The sequence below is a fragment of the Triturus cristatus genome, chromosome 6, assembly GCF_964204655.1.
Source record: "Triturus cristatus chromosome 6, aTriCri1.1, whole genome shotgun sequence".
In the NCBI taxonomy this organism is placed as follows: Eukaryota; Metazoa; Chordata; class Amphibia; order Caudata; family Salamandridae; genus Triturus; species Triturus cristatus.
The window spans coordinates 454,324,274-454,350,102 of record NC_140589.1 but is presented as its reverse complement, the minus strand read 5'-3'; the positions used below and the strand labels follow the sequence as shown (position 1 = coordinate 454,350,102).

Sequence of the window (25,829 nt, the reverse complement as noted above, 5' to 3'; positions counted from 1 at the left end):
ACTTTTACCTTAACCCCGTTTCTTTAAAAAAAAGAATTAGCCGATATGTTGCCTCTTAGTGCCGGCGAAGTAGCACACTCGCGGGCATCTTGTGGCATGTGTCAGTTGAACACACCAGTCAGAAAAGAGCACTCAGGAACACTGCATTGCTGCACACCAAGAATAATAATTAGAGAGAACACTGATAATCACTAGAACCATTGCGATGGTCTTCTAGGACTTTAAATAGTTTGACACCCTCCCCACACAGGCCGCTTGTGTTCCCGGAGGGGAAGTAAAATCAGGAAGATGACCTACTGAGTGTCTGTTGGTTCCTGGCTCCAAACCTTGACCCATTTACTGTTCTAGGAACTGGTTAGGAGGGTTTGCACCGGCATAAAGACATACCCCTTGTATAATCCAGCCCAAGGGAACAATCTGTGGTTCATCCTCGTTTAAAGCACTCGAGGGCAGAGTTTGCTTTTACAGGTAGGACCCATAAAACGGCATGTCCATTAGGTTTGCCTGGACAAACCTTGTATAGCCCGTTGAGGGGAGCCATACATGGTGTCTGATTGCCACTAAAGAACCCAGGGATCCTGCTACTTGTATCCACAGTATCAAGGTCTGCCCTCAGGATCAGCTTTGCTGCATCTTGCCCATTGCACACCACCTCAGTGTCCCTAAGGTGACCCGGACGCTAGTCCCCACCATCCGTGCTATTTTCGATCGGGCACGGGTGTTCCAGGCCAACAAGCAAGTGCAATTCAGGGGCCCGAGAGCCATAGTCCGCAAGGAAGAAACCTTCTTCCTCATGGTCCCTATTTTTATTACCTCCTGGCCAGTAGTTGGGATAGGGACGTATCCCGGGTTTGGTTTCATATAGGAGGGCAGCTGTACCACAAGGCTTTGAGGCAATGAAAGGAACTTGGATGCTTGTTGATGGTAACAGGCAATCTGCCTGCTACCTACCACGGCAGAAGACGGTTTGGCCAATGCACTTTTAACAAGCTCCATCACAGCTTTAACAAATGTAAGGATACAAATGATGAAGAAGTTCTCCATGTGAAAAGGCAGTTCTAGGATCTCTACTGCTTTTTTTTCAGCAAAATACACTGCCTGAAGTGAACTTAAATTTCAGCTGTTTCAAACCCCTCACAATGTTAAATCCAGAAGAGGTGGTTGTTCCTTAGCCTACCTGACAGCTAGACTTTGGATGCTTTACCACTAGCATTGAGAAGCTGTCCATCTGAAATGGTTTTCAGGAAAATGCTTAAAATGATTCTCTTTGACTCATGACAACATGGTTTGAAGCCTGATGTTTTAGGTGGAACAATCCTGCCTAGCACTGTAAAAGCCAGCATTCATAGAAATTGTTCCACAGAGAGCTGCTCTGAATCCATATTGAAAGGCGTAGAAAATAGGGAAGTGATGTTAGGGTGCTGCTATAGGTCTCCGGTGATGTCATGTCTATGGTGGTACAAGACAGAGGCAAACACCACCTACCAGCAGAGAAGAGTTACTGCAATGTTTCTGGACGAGTCAAGCATAAAGGAATATTAAAAAGGTTAGGAATCTAGTGGAAGACCTATCCATCCGAACTGGTATGTCGTATGTGGGAAGAGTAGGGAGGGGAGGTGTTATTAATGCTACAGTGAACCACTGATGCAGCTACGGAAAAACACTACTGTATGGATTTACACCAAACTGGACTAGAAAGATAAATTGTAAATGAAAATGCTTTTGCCTGGTTTGGTATAAACTAAATTCAGTAGTTTCGAAATTAGTGTTTGAAAATTGGTGTTTGCAGGGCCCTACAAACTGAGCCAACCAGTAAACTAAGAGAGAAATCTGGACCGTTAATCTGTAGATGGTTCTCAAATACTAATAAATCATATTTAACAAGGTAGATTTTTCTCAGGTCATCCCTTTTGGTTCTTCATTCTCTAAATGGAGACCGCAGAGCTCTTATTGGCTGGCAACATTTTGTCTTGCTTTTGCCACTACAGAATGTGAGGCAAGATCCCCACAAACTAAACATTTTTATGAAAGACCACATAAGGAGCACCGTGAGCACACCCTAACTCTTTCTAAGTGAGGGGAGCCCCACACATACTTTAAAAAACTAAAAGTTCAAAGTCACGAGGTCCATGAATCCCCATAGGCATGGACCTACTTAGTCTACAAACTTGTCACTGAAGCCATGGACAATGGCACCATCTTGGGATCTGAATGAGCAGTCTCGTTGTAGAGGACAATGGGTGTCATTGTAGAGGTCAATGGGTGCCATTTTAAAAGTACACAGTCCGCAGCCTTGGCAATTAGGCTGTGAAATATGGGCATTATCTTAGAAGTTTTGAGCTGCGGCAAATTGTCGAGCCCAAGAACTCAGCACATCCAAAATCAGTAACCAGGCCGGACAACTGACACCTTTGAGGGCTGTATAAAATTGATAAAACATACTTTTTTCTATATAAAAATACCTAAGTGTACCCTGGCATCAGTTAGAATTTCAAAGCATTCTTTCAAACTGAAGGCAATTTTGTTTTCAGTACGCAGAGCCTGTGGCATCTCTCGTGAGAACTGCCTAGGCAACGTACTGCTTTTATATTTGGATGATTGCCACACATGCCAAAAAAACTGGCGTTTATTATATGCTAGGAAGATGTCAATTGCAACAAAATATATCAATGTAAAAATTAGTATCAGTAAGAGAATGCTCATCTCTTCAATCGTACTCTGCATTCACTCATGCGTTTTCTATCTCGTGGTTATGTAGAGCTGCCCAGTTGAACTTAAAGCTCATGTTTGAGTCCTAGAGTACAGGCTCATGAGATATGATCACATTGCTCCTTTACAGTATAGTAAATTCCCAGGACTCTAGGCATAACACTGCCGCAAGGTCCTTTAATTCTGCCAGTACCCTTGAAAAATAGACACCACTGTTCACCGGCGAGGAGAGTGTTGGGTTTTGTTCTTCCATTCAAAGAAATTCACCACAATAATGTAACATCACTGTAAAAGTTTCACAAAGTAGCAAAGACACTTTCTTCTGGAGTGGAGGAATAAAGTGCGGGCACAAGAGAATTACGAAAAAAGGGTGCTATTTATCCTGGATTAAGCAAACTGCTGCAGTGAAACAAACCTCTTCAAGACACTGTTTTTGGGACCATTGATGATGTTAAGGAAAGCCAGCACTGATTCAGCACAAATTAAGAAATTGATTCATCTCACCTGAGTTACCCCTGCTGATGGGATCTTGTAAGACTGCAGTTTCTGCTTCAACAGTTCAGGGTCGCTGTGGCGGAAAGGGCAGCCTGATAGTGAAAGGGAAACAGACAAGCAGGGTCATTAGATCACGTGGCCACCTGCTGAAGGACATCAGTGTCCCACCAGGACTGCGCTGGCCTAAGAGAAGCCTACAATGTTATTATTTTTTTTATTTTAAAAGTTTTGTATAGCGCTAGCTTAACAGGTAGGTATCAGATTGCTTTACATACACACTGTTAAAAAAAAAAAAAAAAAAACAGGCAGAAATTGCAATACATAGGAGGCAGGCAAATACAGCATGAAAAATAAGGGGGTTTACACAGTCCGGTCACTGACTATCCTTGAATGTCAAGAGAGAGGAGTAAACTCGGATATTGAAGTCTAGGTTAGTTGACGTTGGTCAGGAAAGTATTTGTTAAGGAGATGGAGTTTCAGGTCCCTTTTGAAGCAGGAGAAGTAGGGGTTACATCTGAGGACTCTCGGGACAGCGTTCCATATCCTGGGAGCGTTGCCAGAAAATGATCGGTATGGAGTGGTTTTCTTTTTCAGTTTCGGAGGTATAAGAAGGAGCGAGTTGGAGCTTCTCAGAGTTCTGGATTGACCTGCTCTTACCAGTTTGTTGTTCAGGTAGTTGGGGGCAGGAGAGTGATGGGTTTTGTGTGTGCTGCAGGCCAGTTTGTAAATACACCTCCCTTCCAAGTGAAGCCAGTTGAGGGAGTTGAGAGCTGGAGTGATGTGTTCAAATCGTTTTACTCCAGATACGAGTCGAGCGGCCATGTTCAGTACTGCCCTTAGAGGGGCTAGGTGAGCTTTTGGAGTCCCTGTTAGGATGGCTTTCCCATAGTCGATTTTAGAGAGAACTAGGGATTGGACTAGTGTCTTGAGGTCATCATGGGGAAGAAAAGGTTTCAATTTCTTGAGGTGTTTTTAGAGAGAAAATAGCACTTTTTGCAGAGTTTTTGATGTGGGCCTCCAAAGATAAGATCTTGTCAAGGGTGATGCCTAGAGACTTAACTGAGTCGGATAGGACGATGGGGCAGTTTAGGGCGACCAGATTCTTGAGCCATTATTGGATTGGACGATGGTTGCTTTTTGGAGAGAATAGGATTAGTTCCGTTTTATCTGGGTTAAGCTTTAAGTGGTTAGCGTTGAACCAAGTTTGGATCTCGGTTAGAGTGGCACTGAGGTGACGGATGTCGCTGGGAGACTTGATTTTGAAATAGATTTGGGTGTCATCAGCGTAAAGGTGGTAATTCACTCCAGCTTTTTTTAAGATGATTGTGAGGGGCACCATGAAGAGATTGAAGAGGGACGGGAAGAGGATCGAGCCTTGCGGGACCCCAAGTGTGACTTTTGTTGGCTTCGGGAGACAGGAGTTGATTTTAATTTGTTGCGAGCGGTGTTGCAGGAAGGAGGTGAACCATTTTAGTATTGTGCCATTGATGCCGGAGCGCTTCGACAAGGTCTTTAGAAGCGCTGGATGATTTACTGTGTCGAATGCAGCAGATAGGTCAATAAGGATGAGTAGGCAGGCATCACCTTCATCTAAAGCTTTGTGACTATCGTCAGAGACTTTGAGCATAGCTGTTTCCGTGCTACAGCCTTTCCTGAATCCTGATTGAAAGGTGTCGAGGAGGTTGAAGTCATCAATTTATTTGTTGAGTTGGTGGAGAACGCACTTCTCCAATGTTTTTGCAAGGAATGGGAGGTTGGAGATATGTCTGAGGTTATTAAGATCATTAGGGTCGGCCCCTGGTTTCTTGAGAATGGGTGTGATTTGTCCTAGTTGAAGGGAGTCTGGGAGACAGCCTGAGGTGAGAGGCGTTGATTTTAGTCCAGAAAGGGGAAATGGTGTGAAATTACTTCTTTCTCAAATGCTCAGCACATCTCACTCGCAGCACCTAATAATTAGAGACTAGACTACTGTCGCAGAGAGAACTCTTCTTTTTGTACATACAGCTTAGAAAATATTTATTATTTTCAGTTTAAGTACTAATTATTTTGCGTATTGGTTAAACGAGCATGCAGTCCCTCTCAATGACTAGCGAGTTGGGAATTTTCATAATGTCTGTTTTTGACACGACTTATCGCTACCTGCCGGATTACTCAAATAATACCTGACACACTCAAACAAGTTTGGCATTTTAGATAGCAGCACTTTGCATTCTGGGATTTTAAAGTCCTTCCTGTATTTGTTAAAAACAGAGCCATGGGTCCCAATATACAAAACGGAGATGGCTGAAACTCGATGACTGACTGAAGACATTTTGCATAACACGGGGCAATATGCACTGAAACACTATACGAGTTTTCATAAAGTTAGAGATACCAAGCCATTTCTCTCCAAGTGTTAGGTTCAACTAACAGAAATGCTGGGTCATTTGAACGGTTCACTTAAATGAACTGGTCTTAGTACCAACGCAGAATCTCGCTACCTAAGATCTGTGCACAATCCAGGTCACAGATTCCAACAGCAGTAAGAAAGAAGATTGTGTTTGGATGGGTTGAATGTATGTGTTTGAGCCTTAGAATGTCAGTGAAGTTTAATAAATACAGTATGCAAAATTGCGAAATGCTACGCTTCACAACTTCACACACCGCAGTGGATCAGATCAGACTGGAAAGACCCCGAAGCAAGATAACTCTTCAATCGTGTAAATAACAGAGAATTGCCAACGACCACAGAAGGAACCTACTTATCAATCCCGATCCCTTACAGAGTCCAGAAGAAAGTAGCCCAAACCAAGTTAGTAATGCAATAATCTAATGGTGGTCCTCATCTCCTCCAAGCACCTATCTGGATTGGATACTGAAGACCAAGAAAAAAATATTTATTCAGTGGTCCTAACCTGCTAGCAATACTCCAGCAAAGAACACCTTAAGATAGTACTCAAATGGTTGAAGCAGCAACAAGTCAACACTAAGATGAGTGGATGAAACCCTCAATGAAAGCTGGAACAATCTATGGGAACAGAGAACATACTCTAGTTTGAATTCCAAAAGTATGCAGATAAAGATAAAATGCCTATTCTGCCACATGTACAATTGAGTTAAAAAACAAGAAAGGTTTTAAAAATCTACTGCAAACTTACAAACTTAGTCTCTTAAGAATGGATCTTGAACAAAAGTAAAATATTGGAAAGACCTACCCAGCTTCTTCAAATTAAAGCTAAAAAAAAGCCTCACTCAATTATTTAGCATTGCATTATCAGACTGTTACCCACTTAATCTGCTAGTTAAAATCTAGGTAGCAACAGTTTCATTCCCTCCTAGGAGAACCTGTCAATGCTGCATAGGGTAAAACCTTAACATCTCATAAAAATGAGGAAAATGTCCAGGCAATATCGCATCTGGGGTCTCAAATCCCCTCCTCCCTCCCAATCCAACGCCCTACCCTGCTTGTGACAGGTGGAGTGAGACAGGGCCTTACAGCCTGGAGAAGCACTGCCTTGGCCTGTTGCTACTGCAAGGATAGGACAGATTACTTGGATGCACTCGGTTGCCCCCAGACAACTGCCTGAGGGCAGGTGAGCCAGAGGGGGAGTGATGAGCTGATCCACCTTCCAGATTCAGAGGCCCTACTCTTGGAGGGCCCAAAATCCTGACATGGGGCGACCCCCAGCACTGCAGACATCAGGTGGGTCCTTGGTTGGTGTGGAGGGGAGGGCTCTCCCTTACTGCCCTGCCTTGGAGGTGCTTTTGGGGATCCCGAGGTGGGGGGCAGGAGGGGTGGAGGCTTTTGGTGGCAGTCTGGATGGTTTAGTTTGCGACTAACCCCCTGGGACTTCACACAACCTTTAACCCCTGCACTTTCAACAGATCATTGTCCGAAGAAAGATTGGACTGATCCTGACTGCTTGTGCTGCCCTCCTGCAGTCAGCGAAGGGGTGGGGGGCTATGTGGACCAGTGGGGTGTGCTTGAGAAAGTCTGTTGTGTAGCCTTCCCCTCACCCCTGCCTTGGAGCTAGAGAATGTACTCCACTGCACCACCCGCCACCAGAAAGCGTTCCCACCAGGGGACCCCTGACAGCTGGGGAATTCAAATACCAAGAACTAGTGCCCTTGGCTGCCATGGGGACGGACAAATGTCCCATGGCACAAACAAAGATGGACAAATACACAGTCCCATCCTCTGGAATGATGGGGACCCTGCCACTAGTACAGCGCTCCGCAGATTCTGGGAACCTGGCAACCCTCCTATAGGCCATCCAGATCTCACAAGAAGCGGTAGAGACCAAATCGGGGAGGTGCGAGTTGCCTCCTCTCCCCTACACCAAGATCTCTGCGGCGTTGCAACCAGAGTCTCCGAGGAGGAGGGCCAAGTTTAGACATTGGAAGATGAGGTTGTGGTCCAGAAAAATAATGAGTCCAAACTACCTTCTCTATCCACTACTGCCCTTGGTGCCGGAGCATAAGATGTGGAGAACAGATCTCGGCGCAACAAGCTTCGCTTCATTGGATTCAAGGAAGACGTGGAATCCAAGAACCCTCAAGAAATTACCAGAATCTTGGCTGACCGTTCACCGCCTGGAGCCCCATTGAAACCCCTAATTGCCTGATACTCAACTACCGGGACAAAGGCATAATCCTTCGTGCAGCACATGAGGTCGAGGACCAAAAGTACCACGCCTCCTGCTTCATGATCTTTCCAGACTAAACTCAGCAGTCCACTGTCAATTAAAATCTTTTGAGGAAATTAAACAAAAGCAGTGTGCTTCCTGGATATGGTTCTTGAATGCATGGGGTTTGGCTTGTAATTCTTTAATTATGTAGGGCTCCTTTACTCCCGACAGTCGGCATGTGTCCAGGTGATTGGCTCTCTGAACCCTTCCCCATTCCGAGAGGGACGCCGCCAGCGCTACCAGCTGTCCCTGCTCCGTTTTGTGTTGGCTATTAAACCCCTTGCTAGACCAGTATCCTGTGGCATGCACGTCTCTGGCTGGAGCGGGGATGATGGAGTGGAAGATAAAATTGCACTCTACACAGATGATGTCCCCCTGTTCTCAACTAATCCGCAACTCTCTGGGCCATGATGCCTATGTCATCTGGACTTATATGAAGGGGCCTCAGGTTGAACATATGCAAGACCCTGCTGGTCCTTATACGAGGTGACTCCAAAACAACATCATGCCAGGGAACCATCCCCATTAGATGTCTCAGCTTCCAGTATCTGGTCAATAATAAAGCCCTTGAGCCAGACCTCACACAGAACCTTAATCTCAACCCACTCCTTACTAAGACGAAAGGACCTCCTACAATGGACGCCTCTGTTGCTTAATGTACTCAGCAAGATCGCCCTTTTCAAAATTACGATACTTTCTTGAACACTTGCTTTACCGCGCTTGCATCCAACATCCGTTCCTTCCTTTAGCCTATCAGAATTCACCATCCCCCCAACCCGTACTGCTATGACTAAATGCCGACTTCTGGTATATGATGGAAGAATAGAAATGTCTGAAGTACAACTATACTTTTGAGCCGCACATGTACTGGTCGTTAATGACTAGCAGTGTGGAGACTGGAACGACCCGGCATACAAAGCCAAACTCTCTCTACTTGATTTCAACAATGTGATGAAACTGCTCCATGCCGACCCTATTCCCTAGAACTGAGGGAGGCCACTGGAGTGGTATTCCTGAACTGGTGGGTGGCATTGTGCTCCAACAAGTGGGATGGTAAGTTGACCCAGCTGATGTCACTCTGGCATGACCATTAACTCCGTCACACAGCAAGACTGGAATGTTGAGCCAAGTGGGATAACTTTGGGATCACAACCTTGGGAGAGGTCTGGTTGGGTAGCCATTTACGCTCCTTTCAAGACCTGCAGTCGTACCTCCAGCTCCTCTGGACCTAATTCTACAAATACCTACAGCTCCAACATGCCCTCTCAGAGTACAAGACAGAGCTGGTGAATCTTCTTGAGCCCAACCTCCTCGAAGCCAAGCTCCTCATGGAAAGCACTGGAAAAGGAGGGATATCCCAACCGAATGCATGCTGGTGCTCCATGCACCTGACCGCCTCATACCCTTCAGGCAGAAATGGGGTGATTATGTCGAAGATGTTGACTTGCAAGATGTTTGCACGGCCCTCCGAGAACTGCCCATATCCTCACACCTCCAGTTAGTCCAGTTGCACTATCTATAAGCAATGTAGCTTACTCTCCGACACCTGTGGCAAGCTGGCTGGGCTCCGAGCCGTGCATGCATCAATGTGACTAACCGGACACAGATTTCCTATATATGGTATGGCAGTGTCCCGTGATAGAAGGTTTTTGGCCCCAGACTAGCAACACCCTGTCCTGGAGAGACAGATTGCTCTGACGCCCAAGACTGCTTTTGCTGGGAAAGCTAGAGGGTCTGTAGAGAACTCGGAGGAGTTGGGGTCTGGGAGCAGAGGACAATGATGGGTATGGCACTCTGGTGGCAAAGCAAGGCATTGCACGTGCATGGAAAAGCCCAAGCCTCCAGTGGTGTGGCGTAGAGAACTGGAGTGGTGCACTCAGCAAGAAAAACCCATCTACGAAGCCAGGGGATAGCCCCAAAAAACATGCCAATATCTGGGGCAAATGGTGACAGCTTGACGGTCTTGGTTTAACCATACTGACTGCTTGATTACTGGGAATATCAATGTACAATAGATACGTATGGATTGTAATGATCAAAGATGCGGGAACATTTATTGTTTGTCTGGTCTTCTACAACATACCTTAATAAAGTTGGTTATTTTTTTCTTTAAAACGAGCATTGGCAAAGGCAATAGTTTGACGTTCACCTGGTGCATGAAACTATGCACAAATTACACAATATAAAGGGAAATATTGACACCGAAGGCTTACAAGTAGAAAACATTGAAGTAATTCTTATACTGACAGCAAATCCAAGTGATGAGCACTAACGAGCCTTTACATCTTGATTTCAACAAAATTGTACAATGTCTGTAGCTGTAATAGCTGTTTAATGAAAACTATATAAGCTGCCCGTTTACGGATTGATGCCCAAAATTAAGGCAGGCACTAATAAAGATATTAAATGAAAGATGGAGTGATTTTTCTGATATTGTGATGTTAATGATTTTCCTTGCTTACTGGCAGACAGTAGTCCGAGATTAACGCGTAATTAGTTTCTGCTTCACATTGCTCTGAAAAAGTTGAAGTCTGCAGGTCCGAGAATCATTGTGTTTGAGTCAAAAATCCAACTGCAAGGGCCTCTCGAAAGATGGGAAAACATCCTATTTGCCACTCCCAGAAAAGTCAGGACTATCCAAAGGATAAAAGGTTTTGATTAAGTTCCTCGTAGCCCTCAGAAGAATATAGTTAAAAACGACTACAATATTTCTGGGAAAGAAGTTACATGAGTTTAATACCAGAATTAGAGGAGGAAAAACACAGCCCATGACACTCGAGTTGACGGCATAAGTAATCAACAAAAAGTGGAGAACAGAGAACGTTTTGTAAAATGTCAGCAGTGTGCAGCAGACACCATGAATCAGCAGGATTAAACAGATAAAATCACTGGAAAAGAGTAGGAGGAATGCCAGATTAAAGTGAAAGATCACATGAGAAGTCACAAAGAATATTATAAAATTAAGCAGTGACACACATTTTCAAGAACCAGAAATTATTGTTGTATGCTCTACAGATACAGCAGACAGAACTTGCATCTCAAAAGCAGCAGTAATGTAGATTAGTTCCTGCAAGAAGAAATAAATTCCAACCTTTCCAGAACTATGCACAGAAATGTAATAGAAAGTGACAGGGAAGCTGTGAAAAGGATGTTACAGAAGGAAACAAGCATTGGTAAATGCATTAGGTTTTGCCTATCCGATTAATAAGCAGTTTTTTTGTTGGAATTTGTAGATTGTTGAGTAGTTATACAAAATAAGTTACAGAAAGTCTGTTAAAGTGTTACGACTTGTTTATGTACAAAAGGGCAATATATTGTGCTGTTACTAGTAGTATATGGCTGATTTTGAAAAATGAAACAAAAGAGGGAAATAATAGAATTAATTGTTATACTAGCAATATTATGTGTTTAGAGGATTTCTGACAACTTTTGAGCCCGGTGGTACTGCACTTGCTGCACCACTCAAATCATGCCCCAGTGCCTGAAAAATAACTGCATCTGTGACTGTCTGCTTAGTTGTAAAATATAGCAATAATCAGTGTTTAATGAGGTGCCTGGAGCTGTGGGTCCCGGTGCCACTGCACCTGCTGCATTCTTGAAATCATGAGCTAGCGCTTGCTTGCCAGATAACTGCACTTGTGACGGCCTGTTTAGTTTTAATTTTCAGTAATATTCTGGGTTTAGTGGGCTTCCTAGAGCTGTTGTCCCCGGTGCTAATGACCTGCTGCACCATTCTAATCAAGTCCCTTTTAACTGCAAGGTAACTGCACAGTGACTGCCTGTTTAGTAAACAAATATAGCAATATTATGTCTTTAAAGGGCTTCTGACAACTTTGGGCCTGGTGCTAGTTCACCTGCTGTACCCTTCAAATCATAACCCTGTTGTCTGCAAGGTAACTGCACTTGAGGCTGCCTGTTTAGTATTAAAATATAGCATTGCTCTTGTATATTAACTTTATTTTTGATGTGCAATGTTTATCACAACATTTAGAATTTGATCATTATGATCAAACAGATAAAGTTTAAAAAATCAATCTGATAATCCCTACAAAGTGCAAAGAAAGATACTGAGGCATGGATAGGAAATGCCACAAATGTTCTAAGAGTAAAGTATCTGCTTTACACAACTGAGTAATAAAAAGGAAACATTCCAGCATACTGTTAGACGCTGTCTGCCTTTTCTGTGTAAAGAGATCTTATCTTGACAGTGTATGGGGCTTGAACAGTGTGAACAGCTTTAGTAGAAGCATCATAAATGTGTGCAGCCAGGGGAAGTTAACAAATAACAAAACAAAAAAACCCACAGGAAAGAAAATGAACACAGTAATTCGGCGATGGGAACTGATAAGATCCGCCTTTTAAGATATATTAAATACAAGAGATTTCACAAGCACGGTGCAAGTGCTGTGCAGGTGAAACCTAAAAATAAACCACCCATTTGCCCAACTGCAAGGCTCGGGTACTATATCAGGGAAGGCTGCTTTTTGTATACAAGAGTGGCCCTTTATTTTTTAGATTCTAGCAAAGTTAACCTGACTATATCCTGTTCTGACGTTTATCAGGAAAGCTGTATGAATTGTCACCAATTACATAAATTCACCTGACGCAATATTTTTCTCTTCTTACTTTATCCTTGCCTTTTATTCTATAGCTGCGTTGAACGATGAGAAAGATGAACCCTGGTTTAATATTGGTCTCATCTCACTTGGGAAACTATGCCTTTTTCTTAGGATCTGGAAGCAAAACATTTTATCACAACATATTATCACGTAATGTTCATGAGCCAGTTTTGGTCAGTACAAATGCACGTGCAACATTATTACAGGAAGAATATTTAAGGCAAGTTTGCAGATGAAATCCTACAACTTAAGAAAAACGTCCTTCGCTGAAGAGTACATAGTTAACGACCTCTAACTAACGTTCTCCAGCGTACTATTCAAATATACTTTATGAGCAGCCTGGGTATCCTACGAAGTAAATGAAATACCACCACAGAACCCTAAGAAACAAACTTTAGCAACTAACTATTAAGGCGATTCGTTATTAGGCCCCTCCATGAGCGGAGGGGCCTAACAAACTAAATCATCTCTCAGCCTCTGTGGAGAGGCGACAGAGTTGCATGTGGCCCCAAAAAAGATAGCAATGCTGCTGAATTTCAGTTAGTGGTAAGTGAAGGGCTTAACCAACGCTGCACTTTCCCCGGTTACACATTCTTCTGATGCAGCTTACCAAGCAGTGTCAGCTCGTAAGTTACTGAACACATTCATCAGAATGACACTATCCCCGTTTGTGCTTCCACTCTGGCATCAGTGTTCAAACAGGAATCCTTAACAAAGGCGCACAGAAGTTGCTAAACTGTCTTTTTACAAATCTCTTGCAGAGGGTTATAAGCATGCAGTGGCACAGTTGTACCATGCTTCGAATGGAGTGCGCTGTTAATGTGCAACGCAGAGATTGATTGGATTCAAGTAAGTTTACTGCTGAACACCACCATCCACCTAACGAATAATTACTTGAAAGTAGTGCCCTTTAATTGAAAAAAAAACATACTGCATAAACATTTAATGCACCATTAACCATAAACCACTGATCGTTCAGATAGGAGTGACTAAATTTAGGCCTTAATGGTTACACGTGTAATCGAGAATGTTTACATACTGAAATAAAACAAATTAATATGTTTATAAATATACGCCATAAGTGTCTAAAGCTGCAACAAAAAAATTACACTAGAGATTTAATACAAAAAAGTTCGCAACCGCATTTAAAAAGGTGCCAATTTGAACTCTCTTGTACATACATACGTGTGAAAATCTATATATACACTGGGGAAAAAAACGGCTAAAGTGACATTAAAGTTGAATGTTGGCATATAGCAAACTGTCATCAGTGATGTCATCAATGAGATGTCATAAGTGATGTCATTTAACTTGTCATGAGTGATGTAATATGTAAGGTCAAAAGCAGTCTATGGCAGGAACGCAAGTTATAGTTGCCTTGCTGAAATATAACTGGTGAATGTCAGGTTTTTGGGGTTTTTAAACATTAGTTTATGACTTTTCAATATCTAACTATAAAGTCTCTTTAACTTATGGATTCTTTTCAGTAAATTCCTGGGAGGTTTTAACTAAATTAAGCCAACACCCCAATGTGCATTTCCTTTGGCCACGAACAGAAGCCGGTCAGGCCCACACTCGTGGGTGGCCAACTTCCAGCAGTACAGAGCAGTGTGCTAGTCCTGCACCCAACCAACTTAAGGCAACCAGCCCCAAGTGTGCACAGTCTATTTACTGCACAGTACTGGTTGGCTACAGGATTTGCTGTCCCGCCTCCTGCCTGCCCTTCGTTGTCAGTGAGTAGATACTGCCCTGTCCTGTCCTCCTACCTTCCATGGTCCATTGTGCTTCCCCTGCCCCTCAGTCCTGCCCTCTGCTATCAATTGTGCTGCCCTGTCCCTCCCGCCTGCACTCCTTGGTCAGCTTGCTGCCTCTGTCTCCACTTGTTTTCCCTCAGTTGTCCGTGTACTGCCCCGGTCCCTCCCTCCTGCCCTCGGTGGTCCACTGTGCTGCTCCTTCCCTTCCTACATGCCATATGTGATCAGCTTGCTGCCCCTGCCTCTCCTTCCTGACACACATGGTCCATTGAGCTGTCGCTGAGGGTTCCTCCTGCCCGTCCTCCTTGGTCAGCTTGCTGTCTCTTGCCTTGTGTTCAATTTACTACCTCTGCTCCATCCCACCGGTTCTGCATTGTCTATGCACTCCCCCAAATCTTGCTGGGCCAACAGTTTTTTTTTTTGCGTGAATGATTAATTTGATACCACCATATTGAAGAAATATTTTTGTTGTTGATTTCACTCGTACCAAGGAAATAAAAAAAAGGGCCACATTGGATACTGCTGTACGAGAAGCTGGTAACGCAGTACCATAACCCTGATTTTTTTTATTTTTTATTTTCAACTTTAGGGTGACATTGCAGGTCATCTTCAAAGTGGATCTCTGGCTGAGTGGCAGTCCACCCCAACTGCTGGTTTTGTATACCACCACAATTGTTTTGGTTTAGTATGTTATCGATATGAGCCATACTACATATTTCTCACTTTGGTCCTGAAGAAAGCCGCCACACCTCCACGGAGGGTATAAGGCTGTAACATGTCGACCTTCATTGTTCTATGATAGTTTGAATACCCTCTTGTCGTAGTTTGTTTTTAACCCTGACCTTAGGACGGCCCAATAAAGATATTAGCGTACTATGGAGTTAGTTTTATCTCAAGCACACCCTTCCCATTCCTCACAACACCCTGCTCATCTACAGGTTTTAGGATACCTCTTTCCTAACACTGAAAACATCCCTGAGCTTCTCCCTCTCCGAGTGGGGGTTGTAGAGCGCATTGTAACAAGGTTCACAAGATGAGGAGGTTGCCCTATGATGAAGCAAGGCACCTTCGGGTGGGTGAGGGAAACCGTCCTTTAAAAGGGACACACCAGCACTCTTCGATATCACTTAGACCCAGGGGCCTACACCGAACTCCCCAGGGGCACCCAATCCTCTGCTGCACATAGCCTTCGGCCATATGCAGGTGGCTAAACCCCACTGAGCACAGCATACACAATGGCGGTTAGCTACAAGGTCTGGTATGTGATCAGACCCTTGTAATTCTTTTAAATGGTTATCAGTACCAGAACAACAAGGGCAACCTCACAGTCTAATGCAGGTAGTGGGTGGAAAGAGCTCCTTTTAGAGCTAAAATCTGCCCCTAGCTGACATCAGTGCAAGATCCTTTCACATCAAAGGATCAAAGGCGAGCACCTACTGTGTTGGCTTCAGAGGTCTGGCCCTCCTCCTTTGTTTTAGTGGGTCTGGGCAGGCCCAGCCCTGGTGCAGTGTGACAAGATAATATCTGATGCATATTTCGCCCACACCTCTTTCCTCTCCTATGAACGGAGTTGTTTGACCAGACATCCTTAGGGTGGTTGTCCCCCAAAGATTTTGCCTACACCCCTCTTGTTTTCTGAATTTGTATTTGTTGGTCTTAGAACTCTGTGGACTTTACCAGTGCTAAAGTGTCTGTGCTCTCTCCCTAAAACATGGTAAAAGTGGCCTACACCCAAATGGTGCATTTAATTTACTTTAAGTCCCTAGTAAACTGGTACTTTGTGCGCCCAGGTCCTGTAATCTAAATGCTACCAGTGGACCAGCAGCACTTGTGTCACCCACTTAAGTAGCACTTTAAAACATGCCTCAGGCTTGCCACCGCAGTCTGTAGGGTGGTTTCAAATTTCTATTTGCACCTGGTAAAATAAAGCTCTTGCCAGGCCTAAGCCATCATTTTTACTAAAACCTGCAAGGACGGATGGAGGGTGGAGCTATTCCCTGTCGTACTTACACTTCAAAGGGCTTGTCTCCAGCACACACAAATGAACTTGACATGAGCCGTTTGCCACCCCAGACTTCTTGAAGCCTTGCAAGGGGTAGGGAAGAACTTCTCAGAACCAGATGCAAGGTATAGCCCAGGATATCCACCCGCTTCTAAGGCTGGCATTGGTTATAATTTTTCGACCCTGAGAATAGCACTTCAGTACACTCCTCAACATGTGGACATTACAGAAGGGCTGCCTTGTTACGCAGAGGATTGCCCTGCAGTTACAAGCCTGTCATGCTCCCCAGAGAACTGCCCAGCTCTCTAAGAAGGAAGATTGGACAAGCCCCCTTCATCCCAGGCTACTTGAGTGACTGCCTGCTCTGAGCAACAAGGACACAAGTTCCAGAGGTCTCCCTGCAACTGAAACTGGACCAGCCAGAGTCCTGCTGGCTTCTGCTTGTGTGAGTCCTGATCCCCAAAATGTGCCTCCCCAGGTCCTGGACCCTAGGCTGGCATCAAAGTGCACTCCTCTGGAAGAAAGAGTGAAATCCAGATGGTCTGAGCTCTTCGCGAACAGGTCTATTTGTGCCGACACTCTCCTGCCAGCCAACGTGAAGCACCAGTGAAATAGACTCTGTGTTACAGTGATGACCGAATAAGCGAGATCTGCACTTTGTGCTACAGCAACGACAGCCAGCGGTGACCACCAACGCAATGCTCCAGCATCAACTGTCTGAGATGTCCAACCGGCTCTCCATGCTACAGCAACAACAACAACCTGGCCTGCTCTTCAGGTTACAGTGCTGATCATCTGCGACGCTCTCCTTGCTACTCGCGACTTACTCCACAGCAGAACTTTCAGAAGGTAACTTCTATAGTGGGACTAACCTGGTCTCCGTATCCGGCCCATGCTCCATCGTGGTCAGCCTGAACTTTTAATTTCCCTGGGTCTAGCACAACCAAAAAAACAGCAAGTGGTGCTTTTAGGCGCCAGAGCTACCTAAAACTTGAAAATTGCTTATTCTCGGTTCTACTGATTGGATTTCTGTTGTTCTGGTATCATTTTATTTACTAAAATGTACTTCATTTTTCACAATTGGTTTGGGATTTTTCTTGTGTTCTGTTTTCACTGGATTACTGTTTGCGTGCTGCATAAATACTTTACACATTGCCTCGAAGTTAACCTGGACTGCTTTTGTGACAAGCTACCAGAAGATTAATCACAGGTTAATTCAGTGACTTTTGTGGTTCACTCTGACAAGGAGCGTGGCTGTTGCTCGAGTAAGATTTTCACACCCCTCAACCAATAACCTAATTTCTTACATGGGGCAATCACTGATAATTGCTCCTTTTTGTCTGAGGGGGTCGTTGTTTCCTCTGCTGGGGAGCAGAGTAATTAACTTGGCCCAGCAGAGGGTGTTTTGTGAAGGCCTGGAATCAGATTATGAGCTGAGGCAGAGACATACCACGATTAATGAATTTCCATAATATGTATATGTAGTGTGTTGGGAACAACAAATTCAAATTCTGTGTCCATATTTTACCTCAGTTTGACACCTTGCTGGACAGTGCAGGCCAAGTGGAAGGAAAATGCACTTTAGAGCAGGTTTCACCTACATGTATAATATTATAAAAGCACTACTGATTTCCAGTACACACTACAGACCTATACTATGAATGCTCGCAAATATCAGGTGTACCCTTGATCAGCACCAATCCTTGCAGAGTCCCTACTGCTCCAAGCTACCTGCATATACTGGCGTGCGCACATTAGTAATCTCTCAAATGCACCACCTGCATACACTTGAGCACATGTTCACATGTAATAAGCCCAATGCCCCTTACCATAGCTGTACAGCAGCTGCTTTAGCTTAAAAGTACACTGAAAGGCAAATGCTCTGTCCAATTACTGTGAATTTACTTTGACACTTCCAGTAAAAATTACTTTAAAAAAAAAAAACTTTTAGTCAACTGGGAAAAATCCTTGTGGACTAAATGGGCAGAACCCATTTGCTACAGAGGGAATCAATAATGTCATCAATTATATAATTTAACAGGTCATGAGTAATGTAATAGTTAATTCACTGAACTAAAACTGGCGAATGATAGTGGTTTATACATTTTTAAACATTTGTTTATATCACATTTCAACACACAACTAAAATGTCACTTTTTTTTTTCCAGATCCATATATATATATATTCACTGAAAAAAACCATAGGTTTCAGGGGCGATATAGTTAGCTGGACTTTTCACTCGTACAAAACCATAGAAATTCCCCCGTTATAGTTAGTTCAGCTAACTATAACTCGCGCGCCCGCAATGCACTGCTGATGACGTCACATATTACATCACTCATGACATGAGGTTTGCAGAGTGCTGCAAGAAGGGGGCATGGCCTCTGGCGCGATGCCGGTCTTTTATTTATTTATTTTTAAGAAGGAGGGCTGTGTGGCCCCCTTTCTTTTTCTAATTTATTAGCCCTGGGGACCCCATCCCCCAGGGCCTGCACCCTAATTTTTTTGTTGAAAAAAATTAATTTGGCCCTCCCAAGGCCTTAATCGGCCCCGGGGACCCCAACCCCCGGGTCTTGGCCTTTTTTTTTTTTATTCTTTAGGAGGGGGGCTGTGTTGCTGGACAAACCGTATGTACCTATCACCATAACGATTTGCGTGATATTCATTAAAAGGCGACTATGCATACAATGAATCCACGTAGAATGTATTCACACGGCTAGTGAAGCTCTGACATGTCTGACACCCTACCGTACCTAATCCCGGCGCCCCCGCTCGTGGGTACTCTCCAAGTAGACACCCTTGTCGTTTATTTATACAAACATGGGTAGCTATTGACGGGCACATTTAATACACATGCACACCAAGCCATTCAAAGGGGATTCGACAAAAATTCGACCAAACTATGCAAGAAACCCCCTCACGGTTAATAAAACACTCATCCACCGCCGGATGTGTAATACTTTTTATTTTACTCTCTGGAAAGGAGACAAACCTCACTTGAGAGTCACAGCGTGCTCCTGGCTGAGCCCAATGCTGTGTTACACCCACCATTGCCTGCCGAGTGCCACACACCTCTGTGTTGTATTCCACCATCTAGTGCTTATGCTATGAGACTCTCTAGCCCATGTGCACTGTAACACCACCCCGTGAATATGTCATGCCACACTTGCCTTCGCACGGGTTATATTGCCCCATCTAATGTGCCTTCCACGATGCCTATGTTATAAAGCACAGCGCTATGCCATACTTATTACAATCTGGGATCCATATATTTGTCACAGTGCATATGCAACGTTTCACTCCCCAGCACATATTTTATATTACAACTTTAGAGACTACTTAGGTTACACAACACTGCCCTGTGCATATTACACTCCAAGGCGCATATCACATAGCAAGCGCTAGTGCCTGTGCTATCTAGCGCTCTCCAATGAATCTGTCATTGCGCACAATGTATTGCATATTATATTTCACGCCCCGGTTCATCTTATATCACACTTTTTGGTGCATAGTTTATACCATATACTATATCTAGTTTTCATTTTCAATCGTGCTCTCAGGACTATGTTCTATATAACACTGCGTCCACCTACCCTTTTCACGGGCATTACATGTTGCGATGGGGGGTGGAAGGTCAGGGGATGTTTCTGCCAAGTGAGCCCGGAGTCACAGTCCCAAACGTCCTCTTCTTCCTGAATAAAAGTGAGATTATGCTGCATACTTGTTCATATTTTAAGTAGTTCGCACAGACACACATTTTAAAAACAATAAAGTTCCTAATACCCACCTTCTATGAACAGTTAGCTTGCTGCTCCATCAACCTCCTCCCTATCCTCTGTTGTCTGAATCCATGGACTAGCCTCCTCCCTCCTGCCATGCATGGTCTGATGTGCTGCCACTGCCCTCCATTTAGCATGATGTACCAGTCCACTCCTCCTGCCCTCCATTGCCCAATTCTATGGGCAATCATTGACCTCCTGCTTAGCCTCTGTGCTTAGCTTGCTGCCCCTATTCTCCTTCCCCCTGCCCTCCGATGTCTTTGTGCATGCCCCTGCTCCATCCTTTTTGACCACCATGTTCCATGGACCTGCCACTCCTATCTACTCTGAGTGTTCTGTTTAGCTGCCACTCCCCTCCCACCTGCCTAGCATTGTCAGATGACTGTAACCTGTCCCTGCCACCTCCACCCTGCCTGTCCACATGCCATGCCCCTATCCCCTTCCTCCTGTCCTTCATGGTCCATTTTACTGCCACACCCTTCTGCCCTCCCTGGTCTGTTGTGCTGCAACTGCTCCTCCTGCCTGCCCCGCGCGGTCTGTTGTGAGGCCCCTTCCCCTGAACTCTCTTGTCTGTGGCCAGGTCCTGACCCTCCCTTCTATCCTCCATGGTCCTTTGTGCATGGCCCTGCACCCTCCTTCTTGCCCATCATAGCCATTGTGCTGCCACTAACCCTCCCGCTTGCCATGCACGGTTTTCTGTGCTGCCATGGCCCCTCCCACCTTCCCTGTGTGGTCAGCTAGCTGCTCCTGACCCCCTCCCACCTTCCCTCCATGGTCTGTGTGTATGCCATCAGACTCACTGTTGCTCTCCATGGTGTGTCTTGTTTCTAGTGCCCATCCTGCCTGACCTCCATGGTCATCTTGCTGCTCCTGCCCTGCCCCCTTGCCCCCAGCCCTCTGTTTCCATGTGCAGACCTCTATTCCCTCCTTCCTGGCTTGTCGGTTCCATTGTAATGCCCCTGATCCGTCCCTCCTGCCCTTTATGGTCTGTTATGCTGCAGCTTTCTCTCCTGTCTGTCCATTATGGTCAGCTAGCTACCATTGCCTCTTTCCCCTCTGTTGTCTGTTGTCCATGTGCACGGTCCTGTCCCCTCCCTATTGCTTTCTATGGATTGTTGTGCTGCACTCCCATCCCGCATGCCCTGTGTGGTGTATTGTGCTGCTGCAAACCCTGATGCCTGCCCTGTAGGGTCAGTTTGGTGCACCTCTCAATATCCCTCCTGTCCTCTGTTATCCGAGTCCATGTCCCTACCCCAATTCCTCCTGCCTACCATGATCCAATGTACCATACTTGCGAACATTTTGAACTTGGTAAGAGGGAGATTTTGAAATAAATCTGGGGTATTGATTTTCCCCATTGAGTTACATCACATCAGTGGGCTCATTTAAATGAACGGGTGAGACCCGCTTCATTTTTTAAAATCCATTTTTACCAACCGGATCCGCTTTATTGAAGCGATACGAGGTTTTCCTCCTCTCACTTCAACGAGGCAAACAAGAATTTACTATCACAGGGTGGAAGCCATGCTCCCGCCCTGTAATAGCAAAGATAAATGTCCCGCGGATGCACACCCCGGGACATTGTACGAGCTGGTCCTGGGAGGTGGCGCTCCATAGGGCCATGATGCATTGGTTACTGCATAATTACAGAATTAGTATAAACGCATACTAACACTTCTTGCACACGTGTAGTACAGCAACCAGAGTGTAGTGAAGAGGCAGAGGAAGCCCAAAATCTAAAAATATAAATCCTACCAGAGGTAGGATCACATAGTTTGATGAGCCGGCGACCCTGGGATGAGTAGGAACAGCTTCACCAAGAAAACGGGTCTTCAGCAGAACGCAAGCAAGCTCAAAATCTTGGTGAGTTGTGGTAAATAATTTAATTACCGGAACTTAATTTGATGCGGAAAATCTATAACAATAGCTCAGTAAAATAAGAGGCAGAATCCGTGGTATTAGAGGTTCGGAACGGGCTTTATTCCATAATCAATTTAAATCGATGAGCTCCAGATTCCATCACCACGAAGGTTCAGGAAGTGAAGACCGTACTTTATTGATAGGTAATCATTTTTATACAATAGGCATTACAGTGAAACAAATGGAGGAGGCGTAACAATTGATAGTAAAGATAAAACATACATGCGTAGCAAAAGTGGGTGTAACTAGGCGTAACTAAAGAACGTCATCAGGTGTGATGTCATAATAGGGTGGTTCCATGAAAGAATTTCGCAATGTCAGCAGAAATACTTGGCAGAAATGCGCGCGCAGCAGCATGACGTGTGATTGACGTGCAACTAGGGGGTGAAGGGGACTTGACATTTAGCTCTACATGTGGCGACAGAAGTCTGGAGGGTCAAGTCAACCTAATCCCAAATCATATCTAACATCCTATGTTTAAAGAACTATGTTATCCAAAAGAGAGGTCTCTTAGAGTAGAATCTTATTCTATACTGACTATACTGACTATTAGTGCGTGTACAAGCGTCTAAGTGTCTACACTAGATGCGAGGGCAGGAATCTTTCATAGTAACAGGGCTATGAATTACTTGCATAAAGACAGAGAAGCCGGGCCCTTTGCTCGGTAGCTGGAAGAATGTTTACTTAAACTACTAGACAGGAATGCATTGGGTAGGGAGCGGAGCAGATAATCACAAGGTGAAATACAGTTTTTGGCAGGCAACAGGCTGATGTCAGGCACCGTTAGCTGCGCAGAGAATGAGGACAAAGTTCATGGATACAGATGCGAGCTCAAACTGGAGCTTTCAGGGGCAGAAAGCAGAAAAAGCTTGATGGCAGAATCAGGGCCTACTTGCCTGGACTGTAAAATGGCATAAGTGAACCATATAAAGGCGGTGGCCTTTCATACTTAGGAATGGAGTATCCAGCCCATTCATGGCGGATCTGAAAGAGGACATGTTGGCGGTGGACGCACATGTGTTTGCGTCTTCATAACTGGAACTGGAGGGAACATACATGTACTTGTGATTTATACATGAAACTGTTGGGGTCCAAGATAGGGGACATAACTGACCAGAAAAATCCATATTTCCACATTCCCTCCTTGTCCCTTACTTGCCCGTCAAGAGATATCAATCTTCATTAATCCATCGATCTGTTCATATAGCATCATTTGTTCTTCTTTCTTCTTCCGTGATGAATGAAATCTTGGTGGTGGAATACACGATGTGGCACACAGACCACAGATCGCTGGTCCACATTGTAGGCATAGACAGCAACTGAATAATATGAGGAAGCCAATACCTAGGAAGGATAGGACCTTCCATCCAAAGGTAGATAATACACTCCAAAACCAACCGGACCAAGTCCAGGTGCCTGGATTCTGGTGTATCTGGCTTACAATCTTATGAAGGCGAGTTATGGCTTTATATACAGATGGCGAATTTTCTGGTATGAAAATGCAACAACTTGATCCGATGACCCTACAAGCTCCGCCCCTATCGGCCAGGATGACGTCAAGGACAAGACGATTTTGAAGCACAACAATCCGCATAGCAGACTGCTCTTCTGTTAAATTGCCTAAGGCGGAAATAGTTTCGTTCACTACTGCTTCAAGGGTTCTGGTTAATCTACGTATCAGCTTACTATTGGTAACTGTACCTATATAGGGAAAGAGACCTTTATTGAAATCTGTATATTTTTCCCATGCTGTCTCAGTGTAATCGACTATTGGGAGATCTCTCCTTTCTCTATTGTGTACTAAATGAGTATTTCTGTGATAATCAGGAGGAGCTAGGAAAACAGGTGGCAAAAGGAATCCGATGTAGCAGGTACCATCCCAATCTAGTGGCAAACGTATGTATGCCGTCTGACCACATATGAAATAGGAATGGCGGGAAGCTCTAAATGTAGACTTGCCTTGATCACTAAATTCTATTACAGTGGTGCATCTACTATGGCCCATATGTATGGAACCATTCTTTCTTACACATAATTCACCTTTTACTGGAAATACTGACATGGCGGGCAAAATTGGAGTAGCTTCGGATTCGACATTCAAGATCATGAGATTGAGCGTAAAATTACCTAATCCATACACTTCATTTTCTAGATCAGTTCCTGTTCTTTTGGGAAGTCCCTCCTTGTTGGGGTGGCAGGCTTTGAGTAAAACTAAGTTCAGATTTCCCCATACCCAGTTATTCTGGTAAACTGCAGAATTCGAATCTAGGGAATTAATTAAACTAAACCATGCTCCACAGGAGCCGTTGTGTGTGAACGGGTATGGAAAGAGAGGTAGAATTCCTTTATAGTTCTGATAGGGAGGGAGTCGGCCACATATCCAACAATTTGTAGCATTGCTAACCTGATGGGAATGATGTAACATACTAATAAAAGTGTTATTGCGCAACGCAAATCTATAAGACAATTCATGCGGAGGTAATTCACTAAAAGAATGTTCAGCAGTAACATTATAAACATGTCTAGAAATAGGATAATATATGTGCAACAATATACTTGCAGTAATTATTAAAAGACTTAAGGAAAACAAAATTAATAACGTCACTGTGCAATGACTACGCAGTGATTTACAGTACGCATGTCGTTTCAGCTTTATCCTTTTGTTTCTTTCTCTATACAGGTCTAAGGGGTACATGTCAGAGACAAATTCGACCGCTTCACCTTGGAGAGGACTTAAACAATCAAATTGCCTGACTTGTTAGACCTAAGTTTTAGTTTATATAGTTCATGGCTATTCAGTTCAACCAAAGGAAGTTTAGAGTCAATCGGGGAAGACACGCAAGGTGTGTCATTTACGTCTGACGGTAGTCCATGAAATTTCTTGATATGACTTGAATGTATCCAGCCTTTTCGACCTTCGATCTTTACGGCTGTCCTCGTCGTTAGCAAGACAAGTTGAGGCGACTTCCACCTAGGATCCAGCTGAGACTTCCGATCAAAGTTCCTCACTAGAACTAAATCCCCTGGAATTACGTCATGGGGTTTCACCTCGGTGTTGTCGGGAAAGGCTGCAGCTACCTGTGAACGACAAGATTGTAGTGCAGACATCAAGGAAGCCAAGTAATCTGTCAGCATATTACAGTCAATATCAGTTATTTTGCGTGGTATAGGCGTCCCCCACATATTTGGTGGTCTACCGAAGATCACCTCATAAGGGGATAGCCCTGTTCGAGAGTGTGCTACCATTCTCATGTAAAAGAGTGCAACGGGTAAGGCTACTACCCAGTCGACACCTTTCTCTCTACAAATTTTGGACAATCTAATTTTCAGGGTCTGGTTATGTCTTTCCACGAGACCTGCTGCCTCGGGGTGTCGGACACAGTGAAACTTCCACTGATAGCCTAACAAAAGTGAAACGTGTTTCATTAGTTCGGAGGAGAACGGCTGGCCGTTATCTGAGTAGACAACACGTGGTAAACCGTACCGTGGGAAGAATTCTCGAACTAACTGTTTGGCAGTAGTCGGGGCAGTGTAATCTGAAACCGGGTATGCCTCTGTCCAACGGGAAAGAGCACAGACAACTACGAGAACATATTTGAATCCTCGACATCGTTCCATCTGGATATAATCCATCTGGAGGACTTCAAAAGGGTGATCAGGAGGCTGAAATCCACCCTGTTCTACAGGAATGCTTTTACCTGGGTTAAACTGACAACAGATCATACAGGTACGAACTTTTTGTTTAGCTGCTGCTCGTAAATGTTTGTTGAACCAAATGTGTTGGATGCTGTCTAGCATAGCTTTTTCTCCTAGATGTGCTGGACTATGTACAGTGTTAATAACGACTTGGACCATTGAATCAGGAAGGAACCACACAGATTTT

The 25,829-nt window shown here is 44.4% G+C and overlaps 1 protein-coding gene across 4 annotated transcripts in view; it reads right to left on the bottom strand.

Moving 5' to 3' along the window:
* The window catches only part of PRIM2 (DNA primase subunit 2), a 1,241,637-nt gene that overhangs the window by 216,848 nt on the left and 998,960 nt on the right, over positions 1 to 25,829 (bottom strand). For all 4 annotated transcript variants that reach the window (XM_085610894.1, XM_085610892.1, XM_085610891.1 and 1 more), the window contains one exon: positions 3,214 to 3,296. In XM_085610894.1, the coding sequence (XP_085467020.1) occupies positions 3,214 to 3,296 (83 nt within the window). The remainder of the gene's footprint in view (positions 1 to 3,213; positions 3,297 to 25,829) is intronic.